General features: G+C 53.3%; 1 protein-coding gene, 1 long non-coding RNA gene and 1 pseudogene across 3 annotated transcripts; 2 read left to right on the top strand and 1 right to left on the bottom strand.

Moving 5' to 3' along the window:
* Window positions 1-80: 80 nt before the first annotated feature.
* On the top strand, window positions 81-2,828 carry LOC148093555 (uncharacterized). 2 transcript variants are annotated; one of them, XR_015714225.1, is made up of 3 exons: window positions 84-324; window positions 463-1,794; window positions 2,375-2,828. It is a non-coding gene; the product is annotated as an uncharacterized LOC148093555 (long non-coding RNA). The 2 variants fall into 2 exon arrangements; XR_015714224.1 differs by lacking the exon at window positions 2,375-2,828 and having other exon boundaries at window positions 81-324; window positions 463-609.
* A 5,047-nt stretch (window positions 2,829-7,875) lies between these two features.
* On the bottom strand, window positions 7,876-13,843 carry LOC107526820 (large ribosomal subunit protein eL30-like; annotated as a pseudogene).
* Window positions 13,464-13,852, top strand: LITAFD (LITAF domain containing). The gene is made up of 2 exons (XM_087815123.1): window positions 13,464-13,573; window positions 13,744-13,852. Exons 1-2 carry the CDS (start codon window positions 13,464-13,466, stop codon window positions 13,850-13,852), a joined length of 219 nt encoding a protein of 72 aa, XP_087671249.1.
* Window positions 13,853-15,240: the final 1,388 nt, after the last annotated feature.

The raw sequence follows: 15,240 nt of genomic DNA, 5'->3' as shown, positions 1-15,240 counted from the left end.
AGGGATGCCCCGGAGGGGTGCAGGGGGGCAGAAGGGGAACTAGCCAGGAACGGGAGGGAGGGAAAGGGGGAGGAAAGGAAAACAAAGAAACTGCAAAGAAAGGAAACGAGGGGGAGCTGTGGATCTTGTTTTCTTTTATGGTTGTTTTGGTTCATTTCATTCTTAATTTCCACTCCGCGAGCCCTCAGTCTCCGGAGGTGAATGACGTTACTGTCATTTTACAGGAGACGAAACTGAAGCGCAGAGAGGGCGGTGACCTACCCTAAACACGGCAAGCTGGGGCGCCCCTGAACGCGAGTCCGGCCCTGAGCCCAGACGCAGTCGGTGAGTGGAGGCCGGGGAGGGGGAGGTAGCCTGTACCTGCCCTGGGACCACGGGGCCGGAGCGGGGGTGGACCGGGGTCTCTGCAGGAGCCCACCAGCTCTGCCTGCCGCTCGTCTCCCTCTCCCCCTCGCCTCCGAGCACGCGGACCATTGAAGAAAAAGTGAGAAGACAGCTGGCTACAAGCCGGGAAGAGCCCCCCCCCAGGAACCAAGTGGGCCAGCCCCGGGATCTTGGATTTCTCAGCCTCCAGAACTGTGAGAAATACACTTCTGTTGTTTAAGCTGCCCAGTCTGTGGTATTTTGTTATGGCAACCAGAAGAGACTAAGGCTGCCCCTTTTTCTTCCTTCTACCCCCAAATCCCTTCTCAACTTCTCAACTAATTGAAGCCTCTCAGAATCTCACACCCTAGTCTGGTGCAGTTCCAGTTTGCAGTCATTCTCTGGGTTGGGCACTGAGCACCCAGAAATAAAAAGTGCCCACCCAGTCCCCACCCCAGAGGAGCTGCAGCCTGGTGAGGTTGCAGACAGGTCGATAACCCATCACCAATAACCAGGATGTCGTGTGGTTGGCTGGATAAGCCTGCATAGCCCAGTGAGCGTCCCACCCTGAGGCCCGTCAGACAACACTGGTCTCAGGGAAGAGTTCTCTCCCAAACTGCCATGGTTTAAGCCTCCTACAGCCAGTGACATTGGTCCACGATGTTGGCCCCATCAAATAGCACTTGCCCAGTAGTAGCAGGACTTTGAGCCAACACCTAATGAAGAGATCAGGCCTAAATTTTCTGTCCAATAATGACCAATCAGCCAGTCAGCCAGTCATCTGACAAATACTGCACATGAGCTCTGAAATATTGCTCGTGAGCTCTGTTCCAAGCTCTGGACTAAATAAAACTCACATTGGCCCTGCACCTTAGAGTATTACACTCTTAGGGGAGGCAGATGGTTAACCAGTAGTTACACAATAGTATAAAATCCCATTGTACCCACATAAGAGACAATCACCACACTGGAGGAGCCAGTAGAGGCTACTCTGGAAAGTGCTAATTCACCTGAGATCTTCCAGAAGATCAGGAATTAAAGGAAAGGACATTCCCAAGTGAGGGTACACAGAGCATGTGCAAAGGCCCTGAGGTGAGTGGTCGTGTGGAATGAGATGACAGTTGCCAGAATGGGCTAATTATATGGGTCTGTACTAGGGAGCTTCATCATTAAGAGTGATGGCAGCCAGGTAGGGGCTTAAAGCAGGGATGAAATAGAGACTTCTTCCTGTGAAGTGTCATCAACCTGTCCCAATTTCCTCTCACCGTGACTTTCCGCTACTGTCTCACCAGGAGCAGTGGCCTCCACCCATCCCTTGAGCCTCCCCCTAATTTTATGCCCACACTCCAATTTTCTGTGCAGCAGCCAGAACGATCTTTCAAAATCCAATCATTTTTAAAGAAAAAAATACTCATGCTGCTTATTAAAACGGTAAGGCAGACTTTATTCAGGGCTATCTCGATAGGTATAGGGAGCACTGCATGAGGTTTTGCAGTCAGGAAGAGAGATGGCACTCAACTCCAAATACAACAAGGAAAAGTGGGAATTGATACCCAAGGAGCAGTGGGGAGAGGGGGATTACTAAGAGGAAACAGCTGGTTAAATTGGCCTCACAGGATTCTTGCAGAAGGCAGGCCAGGGTGATCAAACATCACCTGGGGGGGGAGATGAGGGATTTGGTTAAATATCGAGGGTGATCAGGTATTGAGGGTGAAGGATTCTGCCCAAAACCCCAATTTGACAGGATTCTTGCTAAAACTGGACTCTACAAGGACAAAGACAGGAGCCCGTGGTCAAGCCCAGTCAAGCAGAGGGCTCAGAGGAGCCTGCCTAAAGTTTGGTCAAGAAGAGACTCTTTAAAAAGAGAAAAAAAAGAAAGAAGAAAGGAGGGAGTGAGGAAGGGAGGGAGGGAAGAATTTTTTTCACTATGTCCCTCCTGTGCTCAAAACCCTTCAGTGACTCCTTATTGCTGTTTAAATAAAATCCCAACTCTTCTGCTGTAACACTTCAGGTCTGGCTTAACTGTGTATAAGAAAATTCCAATAAGAAGTTTATGCAGCCCGGCTGGGCGTGGCTCAGCGTTTGAGCATCAACCTAGGATCCAGGCGATCGGGGTTCGATTCCCGGTCAGGGCACATGCCCAGGTTGCAGTTTCGATCCCCAGCTGGGAGCGTGCAGGAGGCAGCCCATCAATGACTCTGTCATCATTGATGTTTCTATCTCTCTCTCCCTCTCCTTTCCTCTCTCTGAAATCAATAAAGATATTTAAAAAAAAAAAAGTTTATGCAAGTTGGAGGTTTATGTCTCTGTTGTGTAAAAGGAGACTGGAGTTGATATGTCTCTGTTGATACAGCAGGTCTGTAGTCCTCAAAGTCTTGGCTATCTCCTATATTTCTTGCTCCACCATCCTTCTAGCCTCAGAGTTGTCTTATGGGCCAAAACAGCTGCTGGAGCGCCAGCCATCACACATCAGCACACTTACTTAGTGGGGAGAGGCAAAAGAAATCTGCTCATCTTGCAAGTCTCAACACTGTTCTCTAGAGGAGCCCCACCACTCTCTGGGCTCCCCTTAGAGTTCTCATCTAGACCTCTCATTGTTTTGCCTACCGGTTGATTTTCTGCCTCCCAGTAGACCGTAACTGGGAACACATAACGCTGTCTGTTGGCCTTAGCATTTCTCCAGTGCCCAGCCCCGCAGAGTCCCTTCATCTTCTCCAAACACACAGAAATGCTGAGCTGGGGAACAGGAGTGAATTGGTCCTACCCCAGGATTTCCAGGAGGGCTTCCTGTAGGAAATGCCAAGTGGACTCTTGATGGGGGTGGGGATCCCTGGCAGGGGATCAACATAATTGAAGGCCACCTCTTATTCTCCCTCCCAGCTTAGGGAGGTGCCACCATCCCTAAGGGGCTGTTTGGGGAATGTGGTAGGGCCTCTGGAGTCATCCAGATGACTCTGGGGCACTCCCAGCATGGAGGACAGGAGACCATGGTTATGGAGGTGATGCAGTGTTGGGCAGTCTTACTTAAGAATCACCCACATATGAACAGCTTCCACACCCCTCCCTGCAGTCAGTGGAACACTTCCTAGAACTCGCCCCCTGCCCCACGCAAGCACAGGCTCCCCCACGATCAGCATCCCCACCGTGTTTCCGTGGGCAAACCCACGCCGAAATCGTCCCCCAGCGCCCACAGCAGGCCCACCTGCACCACCCGTTACTGTCCAGTTCCTGCCCCTAGGGTCAGACAGCTATCCTGCGGCGCCTCCTGTTTCCTTCTAATTCTTTCATCATTTTGAGAAGCCACTGTATGTTTCTGGGACGTATTTTGGTGAGTGGGGTGAGGAGGGGCCCATCCTGCTGTGTTGAGCTAGTTGGTGCAGGCTCTGAGGACAGATGGCGAGTGACTAGACTCCGCCGACATCAGATCTGGGGGACTCTTCCCAGGATGCCTCTTTCTGGTCATTACACCAAATTAGGGGGCCCTCTGCCCACCCTGGATAAAGGTGGTGCCCCTCCAACCAGTATGTCCCATCCATCCCCCGGCCAGGTCATCATTTCACCCCTCTCCCTGTAAGACCGTGTCTGGCGTCTGCTTCCCCCGCTAAAATGTGAGCTCCCCGGGGCAGGCACCTTGTCTGCCTTGCTTGGTTTCCTATGCCCAACACATAGTAGGTGCTCATGTTGAAGAAACAAGGGCCTGTCGCCGATGAGGGTCCAGGTGTAAGACTCAGTTTCCCCTTCTGCAAAATGGCGCTGGAAGAGCCTACAGCTGAGAAGGAGCTGAAGACTTCATCCTGGGCCTGTGGAAGGGGGCGTCCCGCCCCCTGCCCTGCTCCGCCTGGGTTGACCCCCTCTGGGCAGCTCGTGAGCTGGAACCTGCGCAGGGTGAGGTCCAGGGGCAGCTGGCTGAAGCGGAGAAAAGATGGGCTCAGGAGCCCACCCTGTGAGCACAACTACACCCAGATACCCCCTCCGCACACCCCTCCCACACTGACACGGACACAGCCCACAGGTTGCACGGACACACACACACAAGTACTTCGGCATGCATACCTACATCACACATGAACAGCCCACACAGATACTCATGGACACACGTACCTGAGCAGACAGGACACACATGCATCTCCTCACACATGTACCCACCCCATGCAAACACCACAGATGGAAATATGCGTAACCACAGCCCCCATCGCACGGCTTCCTGGGTTCCTCCCAGACCCCAAGAGCTTTCTCAGGCTAGAAACTGTCCCTCGCCCTCCAGGCAGGCCTGGGGGAGTGGGCGCTGTCAGAGACTCCTGAGGGCAGGGGATGGCCGGCAGCTGCCAGGGAAGAGGTAACTGTCACCCTCCCCACCTGCGGTGCCTGCTCTCCGGGCAGAGGGCCTCCTCCGGTGCCCAGGAAGTGAGAACTCCCTGCACTCCCTCTGCGAGAAGCAGTGGCCTTGGGGTGGGGTGCCTCCAGCAGCCTGCATGCCTCCCCACCTCCCGCTCCCAGCTAACCGCAAGCTGGGAGGAAGGGAAAGCAGGGCGGTGGCAGAGCTGGAGATTCCACCCAGAGGCTTAGGGGACGCCCCGTGGGGCCCAGCAGCTCCCTACCCGGGGCTCTCGGCTCCCATGCACCTGGAACAGATGGAACCTCACTGGTGGGCAGGAAGAAGGGAGGGAGGGCGGGCTCTGGGGAAAGCCCAGGCCCTTCAACAACCCAGCCCCCCTTCCCACATCCTGCCCAACAATTACAGTTACAGTTCATCCTTCCTCATGTATCGCCTCCCTGGGGGCGGGCCTTTCTGGGAAGAGAGGATGAGCAGGAAGAAAATAATGTCCCATCTCATTTTCCCCTTAAGCAGCCCGGCTTCAGAGTCTTCCTTATCTCTCGAGAAGAAAACAGCCCAGAGAGGGTGAGTGAGGTGCCCAGGGTCACACAGCAGGAGAGAAGCAGAGGGGCTGCCAAACTCCAGGCTCATTCCATTTCCAGGATGGCCTGCCCCCTACCCTGGCTCTCATGACTATGCTTATTTAATTTATTATGATTGTTACTATTGCTAATTGCTAACTCATTGCAAGCTTTCTACATGCCAGGCACAGGACTAAGCACTTCATATGGATTTCTGTCCTTCATCATTCACTCAACAAATCTCTATTGGAGTATCTTCTATGTCCCAGGCACTGTGCTAGGTACTGGGGAGAGAGCTGCGAACAAAATCGATGAGGATCCTTTCCTCATGGAACTGATGTTTTAAGGATAATGGACAATAACTGAGTAAACTAAATACCTGAACCAGTTAATTCCAGACAGAGGTAACTGTTAAAACTGAACCAGGTGGTATGGTCGAGTGTGGCTGGCTCCTCTTGCCAAGGACCTACGGCAGCCCTCCAGGAGGGGTGGCATGTGAGCTGAGTTTGACGATGAAAATAAACCATGGGGTATCTTGGGAAAAAGCATTCTCAGCACAGGAACAGCAGCTGCAAATGCCCGGGGGCAGGATGGACGGAACAGAAAGTAGGCATGTGTGAAGGATCAGCAAGCAAGGTCATTCTCACTGAATTTTCACAACATTCTTAGAAGGAAGGATTGTTATTATTAGATCCATTGTGCAGAGGAGGAAACTGAGGCCTGCCTAGTGTCATGCAGCTGGGAGTGACAGAGCCCATGCTTGGACCACCTTCTTTCTCTTCTACACCAAGCCTTATTTGGGGGATTCAAAACAAACCAAAACAGGGTCAGGAGACAGGGTGGGACAGGAGTCCTCAGCCCCAAGATAGGGTGAGGACACCCTTAAAGGGAGGGTGGCAGGAGCTGCCTGATCCCCGCCCCAGATGGGGACCTCTCAGCCCAGCAGACCCCAAGGCCTGAGGGTAGGCTGACTAGTGCAGCCTGGTGCTGCCCTCTGGTGGCCATTTGCAGTATGGCCGGCGGCCCAAGCACATTGTCCATCAGCCACTGCATTGATTTACCCTCCGAGTGTCCCATTCAGGCGCGGCAGCCAGGACCCCAGCCATGGGTTAGGAGGACCGTTGTCCTACAAATCTCCAAAGTGGGCAGTCGCCAACCCCATCCCAAGATGTGTAACCCCAAGTCTATACAAGGGCCTCGGGTCCTGGGGTGTGATATCCAGGGGATTTGAAGCTAAATGGGGTGGGCTGTGATGCATGGGTCATGCAGCTCATTCACTCATTCATTCATTCATTCATTCATTCATTCATTCATTCATTCATTCATTCATTCATTCATTCATTCATTCATTCATTCATTCATTCACACACTGAGCCTGTATTTATTGAGCACCCCCTCCATGTCCGGGCTGGGGGAAGCAGTAGGCACCAAGTCTCAGACACCAATACATACACTGGCGTGGAGGCCACGGGCGCTGGTAAGGAGCTGGAGAGGAGGTCGGAGGGTCAGCTGAGGGGGGTGCCGCTGGAGCCAGGCGGTTCATTTTTCCAGGAAGACAGTGCCTTTGTGGGAATTAGGAAAGGGCTTCCTCAAGACCCTTTTTTTCTCCTTCAGCTGAAAAACTTTTAAAGCTCACAAACCTACGGCGCCTGTGATGTGAGGGGCACTTGCCACACCGGCCACATCTGCCTGCGCACTGATTCTCCCCCTTCGCAGGTGGTACCTTGGCCTTGACCAGGCCGCACAGCTTAGCCTGTGTTAGAATTTCAAATAAATAGACTCACAGAAGATGTAGTCTTTCAGGTCAGGTTTCTTTTGCTCGAAATCATTTTTTGAGATATAGTCATCTTGCTGAGTGCATCAATAATTGGCTGTTTTTATTGCTGCACAGTAATCCTTGGTATAAATATGCACAATCTGCTTATTCATTCACCTGTTGACAAATATTTGGCTAAATTTTTCTCAATTTTTTCAAATATTTCTACATTTTGGCTATTATGAATTTTCTCATATGGGTCTCTTTTTGAACATATGTTTTTATTTCTCCTGGGTAAAAATCTGGGAGTAGAGTTACTGGGCACAGGTGAGCGAATGTTTGCCTTTATAAGGATCTGCCCGTTTTCCAAAGCAATGCACCATTTTACACTCACACCCACAGTGTATGAGGTGCTAGTTGGTTCACATTCTGTCAACACTTGAGACTGTCCGTTTTTTTTTTTTTAATCCTCACCCAAGGATATTTTTTCCCCCATTGCTTTTTCAGAAGAGTGGATGGGAGAGAGAGAAAGACATCAGTGTCTGAGAGACACATCAACTGGTTGCCTCCTGCAGGCAGCCAGGGCCAGGAATTGAGCCTGTGACTGAGGTAGGTGCTCTTGGCCGGAATTGAACCTGGGACCCTTCAGTCTGCAGGCCGATGCTCTAACCACTGAACCAAACCGGCCAGGGCAGGACTGTCTGTTTTTTGAAATTTAAACCAGTGGTACTGGCGGCCTTTTTTTTTTTTTTTTTTTTTTGGTATCTTGTCCATTCCTATGTTTTATTTTTTCATTTTTATTTTTTGAGTTTTTAAACCAAGCTCTGGCCCAATTTTATTAAAGAAAAATGTCCCAGGATTTACTTTTCACCAGTCTGTTCTGGCGTGCTTCTAACGACATCAGAATCACCCGGGTCAATGATAGCCGCGTGCATACTCTAGTATTTTCCACACGCTGTGCCCAGTGCAGTATCGTTGCCACTGTAGTGATGCACAGCAGGCTTGGCCAACAGGGCCTAGTCTCTATTTCAGATTTCCTCAAGGCTGGCCAGTTGCTGGCCAGGGTGACCACTTTCGCTTTGCCTTGTCTGGTCATCTTCAGAGTCTGCTTGCAGCCCAGCATGTGTTTCCCACTTTTCATAACCAGCTGGAGCCCAGAGTTGATCGACTCCAGCAACTTTTTTCATCTTCTTTGCAGCCACCGTCTTCCTGCCTTAGGTGCGGGACGGCCCCCAACCAAGCGCAGCCACAAAGACAGCCAGGGAGCGAGAAAGGCCCTATGTTTTCTTTTGTGAAGTGTCTTTTCAGGTCTCTTGCCCACTTTTAATATTGCATTTTAAAAATAACTATTATTGAGTGAAAGGAGGTCCTTTATATTCTGGATACCTGTGCTTTGTCATACATATAGACTGCAAATATTTTCTTCCTTGCCTTTTATCTATGGTGTTGTCTTCTTTTTTAAAATATGTTTTTATTGATTTCAGAGAGAGGAAGGGAGAGGGAGAGAGAGAAACATCACTGATGAGAGAGTCATTGATCGGCTGCCTCCTGCACGCCCCCACTGGGGCCCAAGCCCGCAACCCGGGCATTTGCCCTGACCAGGAATCAAACGGTGGCCTCCTGGTTCATAGGTCGAACCTCAACCACTGAGCCACATCAGCCAGGCTGTGGTGTCCTTCAAGGAGCTGGCACTCTCAGCTCTGAAGTCGTTTTTTCAGGTTTTCCTTTTATGGCTGTGCTTTGTGTTCCCTGTGAGACATCTTGAGATATAGTCACATTTGTTTGGTTTTGGGCGCTGTTTCTCAGTGCTGCTTTTTTTCCTTTTTTACATATTTCTTTTGTAATTAGAAAAAATAACAATATGGTTCCAGCGTCAAACCAGTAAAGTATATTTAGAGAGGGCCTGTTTTCACCCGTCTTAACGTCAACCACTTTGAGCGTTTTTTAAAATTAATCTTTCTTTTATTTCTTCTTGGAAATTATATAGTTCCCTGTTTCCTTATACAGAAAATAGTGACACACACACACACACACACATAATCATTGTTTGTTTTTCTTACTATATCCTGGAGAGCCTACGTCATAGTAATATATGGATTTTCCTCTTTTCTCTTTTCCCTCCTTCCTCTCCCTATGCCCCCCACTCCATCGCTCCTCTCCCCCCTCCCCTCCCTCCCTCCCTGTATTTTTGGTAGCTGAAGAGTAGCTAGACAGACAGACATTTGGCCTGTGCCTAGTTTTTGCTGCTGTCTTGAATAGCCTTGTGCTTGCGTCATTTGACGGTTTTGCCAGTCTATCTTGGGGACGGATTTCTAGAAAGAGCACTGCTGGGTCAACAGGTCCCACATCTGTAGCTCTGCTGGAGGTCACCAAGTCCCCTTCCCCCCCCCCCCCCCCCCTGGACTCGCCGAACTCCTGGCTGCCGCCAGCCTGACAGCCGGCAGGTGTCCCGGGTGTTCCCGGTGTTGGCGGCATCGTGGCGCCTTTGCACACACAGGTCCTGGCTGCCACCCCCGCTGGGGCACCCAGCCGGCCCTCTGCAACTGGGGGCATCTATTCTGGGCCATTGAGGCCACGAATCACCTCACATCGCACCCGGCTAAACCCTTTACCTGGCTTATGGCATTTCATCTCATAACCACCCTATAAGGTAGCTATTATTCCCCCCATTTTACAGATGAGTAAGGCAGAGAAAGTGAGGACCTTGCCCAAACTCACACAGCGAAACAAGCAGGAGAGGCCGTTGAACTTGTGATACATACACATATAAATGCGGGTATACACCTGTAGTCCAGGTACACATATGTGTGTACGCGTATATACATGTGTATGCATATATGTGTTCGCCTGCCTGTACATATATAGACGTGTGTATGTATTTAATGTATGTGTATACACGTATACATGTGTGTATGGATATACACCTACCTACAAATGAGACGGCACGCACATCCTCACCGCTAGATCTTTGCATAGAGCAGGATAAACTCCCCAAAGCAGAATCACTAGCTCTGAGCAGATTCCTATCTGAAGGCTCCAGGTCGGTTTTCCCGCCTGCCCGCAGCATGGGGCAGTGGACGAGCGAAGGGCCATCCTCAGAGGTTCTTCCCTGAGGCACCTGGGCGGCCCCACCCCTCCTGCCGGGGACAGGATGCTCCCCACCCCTCAGGCCATTGTGAGGACACAGAATCACAATGGCTGTGCCACCTGAGCCAGGCCCAGCAAGAGGCGCTGGAGGGGGCCTGCTCTTCTGTCCGTGGGCCACCAGGCCACAATGAAGACTTCTAAAGACAAGAGCTTGGCCGCTCAGAACTTGGAACCCGATCCTGCTCGGATACCATTGCTGGAACAAAGGACCCCCAAGGACTCAAGATGGAACCGCTCCCAGGGTGAGAGTGCCCCATTCAGGTGTCCAGCTGGGAGAGGCCAGGGACATGCTGAGGGTGGGGCCCGGGAAGCAGGAGAGACGACTGGGTCCCCTTGCTGAGCTGGGGGCTGATTCCAGTCCTCACATACCCCCAAAGTCCTGCTGTCCCCCACCAACCCGGGACCATGTGACCCAGTGGGGACAAAGTGGGGCCTTCAACATCCTGTGCCCTCTTCTAAAGTGTCACAAGAAAGGCGTGGGACAAAGCTAATGACGCCCCCATGTCAGGTATGACCTGCCCTCCTCTCCCCTGGCCTCCCCCCGTGTGGCCAGAGACACTGGAACCCATGGGGTGGTGGGGAGGGGGTTCTGGCCAAGCTGATGGGAGCTTGGGTAAGTCACAGCATCCCTTTGAATCTGCCTTCTCATCTAAAAAATGTTTGAGAAGGTAAAAAATGACTGACAGGGCTGGGCAGTTGCTAACTCAGCAACAGATCAGGACTTTCTAGCTGGCAGCCGGGGGCCAGGTACTTAATTTCTGATCTTCAGTTTTGTCATCTGTAAAATGGGTATGAAGACCAGCCCCTGGGGGGGCTGCTGGGGCACCAGGTAGGTATGAAATCTCTTCCTAGACTGTGTGGGAGGGGGCAGTTTCCTGGTTGCTCCTACTCTGGGGAAAGGCCTTGGGTGGGGAGAACCCAGGCCCCCCCCTCAAATCACGAGACTCCTTTCCTGAGAGGGTCAGGTTCCCGTGCAAAGTGTCCGTATGGTTCCTGACGAAACACACGAACTCACCATCCATCACCCACACTGCCGTTAAAATAACAGGGCTCCCATCATCCCCTCTCTCAGACACACTGGGGATCCAGGATCCCAGAATTTCTTGGCCAAACAGCCTTCCACCTGCATCCTGGTCCCCGAGGGCTGGCCAAGATCTGACTGCTGGGAGGTGATGAGGGACAGGGCTAGGTGTCCGCACACTGCGAGAAGCCCCTTAAGGGCCAGCAGGGACCCAAGGTTGAGAAGAATTGGAGGCAGACCCAAAAAGTCCCTCCCAGAAGGCCTGGATGGAAGGCCTGCACTTTTGGAGCTGTCCCGACCAGAGGTAGGGGCCCGGCACAGTAGCTTGTGCTCTGGAGGCAGGCACTTCAAGTTCCATCCTCGACTCTGACACTTATTTACTGGGGGACCTAAGGCATGTTACTTATTTACTGGGGGACCTAACGCATGTTACTTAACCTCTCAAAGCCTAGTCTCCACATCTGCAAAATTGGAATAATGCCACATAGCTACCTCGCTGGTGTTTTGGCAAGAGTAAATGGAGTGAGGGATGTGAAGTATTTAGAGTCTGACACAAAATAAATGCTTCAGATTTTTTAAAAAAGGATGATAGCGCCCCGTGCTAATTATGCATGCTCAACTCCCTGGCACTGCCTCCAGGATGGCCTTCCATCCTGGGACACAGGGCACAACTGGAGTCAGAAGTGCCCGGGTTTGCCTGTCAGCTCCTCCATCTACTAGCTATACGACCACAGGCAAGTTGATGCCTTTCTCGAGGCCTCAGCTTGCTCTCCTGTAAAATGGGTGTCTCCCTCAGGCTGACCAAGTTTTTAGCTCAGTGCCTGGCACACAGTGGGCCTTCATATCTGAGTGTGTCTTTCCTTCCTCTCCCCCAAAGGGCCATCGCCGCCTCCGCCGCCTCACCCTCCACCTCCAGTAACTCAAGCACCCCCCCCAGCGCACTTCCAAGGCCCCCGAGTTATCCACACAAGTGAGTGCTCTTGCCGCCTCCTCTCCCAGCCCTGACCACTCACCAAGACTCCGCCCCAGCAGCCCCTCCTCTGTGAAGCCCTCCTTCCCTGCGCCCACAGCCACCTACGGCTACCTTGCCCATGGCCATGAGCACTTCCCTCCAATGTCAAATCGCTGGTGGGAGGTGTGGGGGTGGGGCTGGTACACAGTAGGTGCTCAGGAAGTGCGTGTGGAGTGAATTCCTGCTCTCTACTCTGCAACGACATCCCCAACCACAGATGAGGGGAGTGCAGACCCCCAGGTGGGACCTGGGCTTTGGAATTGTTAAGCCCCTGCCAAGGAATTCGGGAACTCTCTGAAGGCTGAGCGCTGCAGGATGGGGTTGTAAATCCCCGGTGGGCGGAATGAAGCCGGCATCTCGCTGCGGGAAAGGCCATCAGAGCCTGTGGGTCACCCCTTCTAGCCATAGGTAGTTCTTTCCTGAGTCCCCTGCCAAACCCAGGTGTCTACACCCCCACACATCAGGCTCCAGTTCTCCAAATCCAGCACCTCACCCCACCCTGGGCCCCAGAAGAAGCCAAAGTCTGTCATAAGCCTTCCTCATGGCTCTGAACAGTCCACGCAGACCAGGCCCTGAGCCTTGGGTCCAGAACACCAGAGCTCCCCAGACTGGGTTTTCCTGACGATAAATTCAGCCAGAACCATAGCCCAGCCTTCTCTGCATGCCCAGGGCTGCAGACATGGCTGCAATGTGTAAAAGAGCCAAACACACTTTTTTGGTCCCTCTGTATAAATGCAAGAAAGAGGAAAAGACCAGAACACCACCAGGAAGGTTTTTGGGTTTTCTGTTGTTTTGGAGGGGCGGACGGTCTTTGGTTTTAATGCAACTGTGTTACCAAGGGTGTCAGTCGGAGCTTTTTAACTGCAGGTTTAGAAACCAGCTCTGGTCGAGTTAAACGAAAACCCAAAGGGACTGTGTGGGCAGGATGTCCTGGGGAACACACTGAATTGAAGCTTAACTGAGTCTAAACCCAGAGATGCTCCCCAGTTCCCCGAGTCCCTTGGTCCGGGGAGGCAGGGTGTCCTGACTGAGGGGGGCCTCTGAGCCCTGAAGGCTAGTGGTTGGGAGGAAAGGGGCTGCAAGGGGCCCGGGGGCCCATGTTGACAGCCTGGGCTGCTCAGGGGAGCACGAGCACCTGCAGAGGGCGCAGGCCATGCCAGGGTCTGCCCAGGGGTGGGTGCTGGGGAGAGGGATGAGGCGTGAGGCCTGACCTTCCCCCTTCCTGCCCCCAAGCTGTGTACAGCGGCATGCCTGTGCTGGCCTCGGCCATGCCCGTACAGTACCAGTGTCCCTACTGCGGGAACTACATCATCACGACGACCACCCCCATCCCGGGGATCCTCACCTGGGTGCTGTGTACCAGCCTCTTCATGTTCGGGTGAGTAGGCGCCCTGACCGTCGCAGCTGAGCGCCTGCCGGGTGGGGAGGGCCGGCTCCGGGCGGAGGGGGCAGGGCAGGGCCGGGCTTGGGGGACGCGGGCTTGGCTTAGCACGGGTGAGTCCAGCCCACCTCAGCCTGGGCCCCGGCCCCCTGCTCCCGAGGCTGCAGGTGTGTCCTGGGCTGCTGTCTCTTCCCCTTCTGCATGGACAGCCTAATGGACGTGAAGCACACGTGCCCTGTGTGCCGACAAGAACTCTTCCGCTACCATCGCCTGTGAATCCCCTCAAAATAAATGTCTATTGAGTGACCTTTACCTGCTCGCGTCTGTCCTGCTGGGTCCCCGCATCCCACCCCGCCCCTGCCCAGGGGGCTGTGAAGGGACTGAGGCAGTGCCCACCAGCCCTTCCCCGGCCCTCCTGTCTCCATGGAGGTCAGGTTGGCGTTCAGACCGGCACCTGCACGTAAAAGGGGCTGCTAGCACTGGGTGAATGGATGATGCCTAGCCCTCCCTTCTCAGGGCCCGTGCTCTTCTGACCCCTTAAAAACCACAACCCATTGATCAGCTCTCACCTCTCCCGCTGATTCCCATCAGCTCAGGCTTCTAAGTCCTCTTGTCAACACCTCTCTGCGTCTCCAGCCAGGGGGACCTGTGCTCCCTGTCACCTACCTCCTCCCCTGCCACTCACTCTGCGACCCATGTCCAGGCCCACACCTGGTCCCCTGCCCCTCACCCCGCTGTCCACCTGTACCGCAGTGGTTCCCGGCCACCTCCTGTGGGCCATCCTGCTGATGCCCCCCCGCCCCCACCCATGGTCCCGTCTTAGGTCTCTTCTCACATCACTACTCCATCCCACAACCCTTCCCTCGGATGCCTCAGGGGTCCTGCAAACCCAGCAAGTCTCAAGGTGACTCCCTTTTCCCACCTCCTCGTGTGGCCCTGGGGGCTGCGGATGGCATGACCACCTCCCTGCAGCCCCTCCTCTGGTCCCAGTCCCTCAGCACCACCCTTCTCCTGTCCTTTTTGCCCAATAACTTTTCCCTCCTTGATACCCCACCCTGGTCTTCCTTGGAGGCACCAGTCTCTGACCGGCCTCCCTGCCCCAAGTCTTGCCTGCTCCCTCCAGTCTCACCAGCAACCAGTGCCTGGCACAGAGCAAGCTCAATTAACACGGGTGAGAATTAGTAACTTCAGCTCTGATCGTGCCAGACACCTGCCTACAACTCGCCATAACGGGGTCACCTGAGGCCATTGTGAGCAGGTGTCTGCCTCCCTCCCCCACTCTCATGTGTCCGGACTCCTCCCCTTGCCGCCTCTGGAGTGCCCTGCCCGCCCTCCTCTCACCTACTCCCTCATCTGGCCCAGCAGTGCCATCACTCATTCTTGGGTCTCTTGTCGCTTTCCCAGGCGGGGACAGGTGGGTTCATGGGAGCTGGGAGGGGGAAGCAAATCTTCCCAAATCTCTGTCCCCAGCCCCCAAGATGAGATTTAAATGTTTTTGATTTTTTAGAAAGAGAGCCTTCCTTTTGCAGAGGGAGAGGGATAGATAGAAACATCGATGAGAAACATTGATCGGCTGCCTCCTGCGCTCCCCCCACGTGGGATCTAACCTGCAACAGGGCGTATGTCCCGACTGGAAATTGAACTGGCGGCCTCTTGGTTAATGG

Source organism: Miniopterus natalensis, chromosome 3 (genome assembly GCF_054644295.1).
Source record: "Miniopterus natalensis isolate mMinNat1 chromosome 3, mMinNat1.hap1, whole genome shotgun sequence".
Classification (NCBI taxonomy): Eukaryota; Metazoa; Chordata; class Mammalia; order Chiroptera; family Miniopteridae; genus Miniopterus; species Miniopterus natalensis.
The sequence above is the reverse complement of the archived record's forward strand: the minus strand, read 5'-3'. Positions and strand labels throughout refer to the sequence as shown.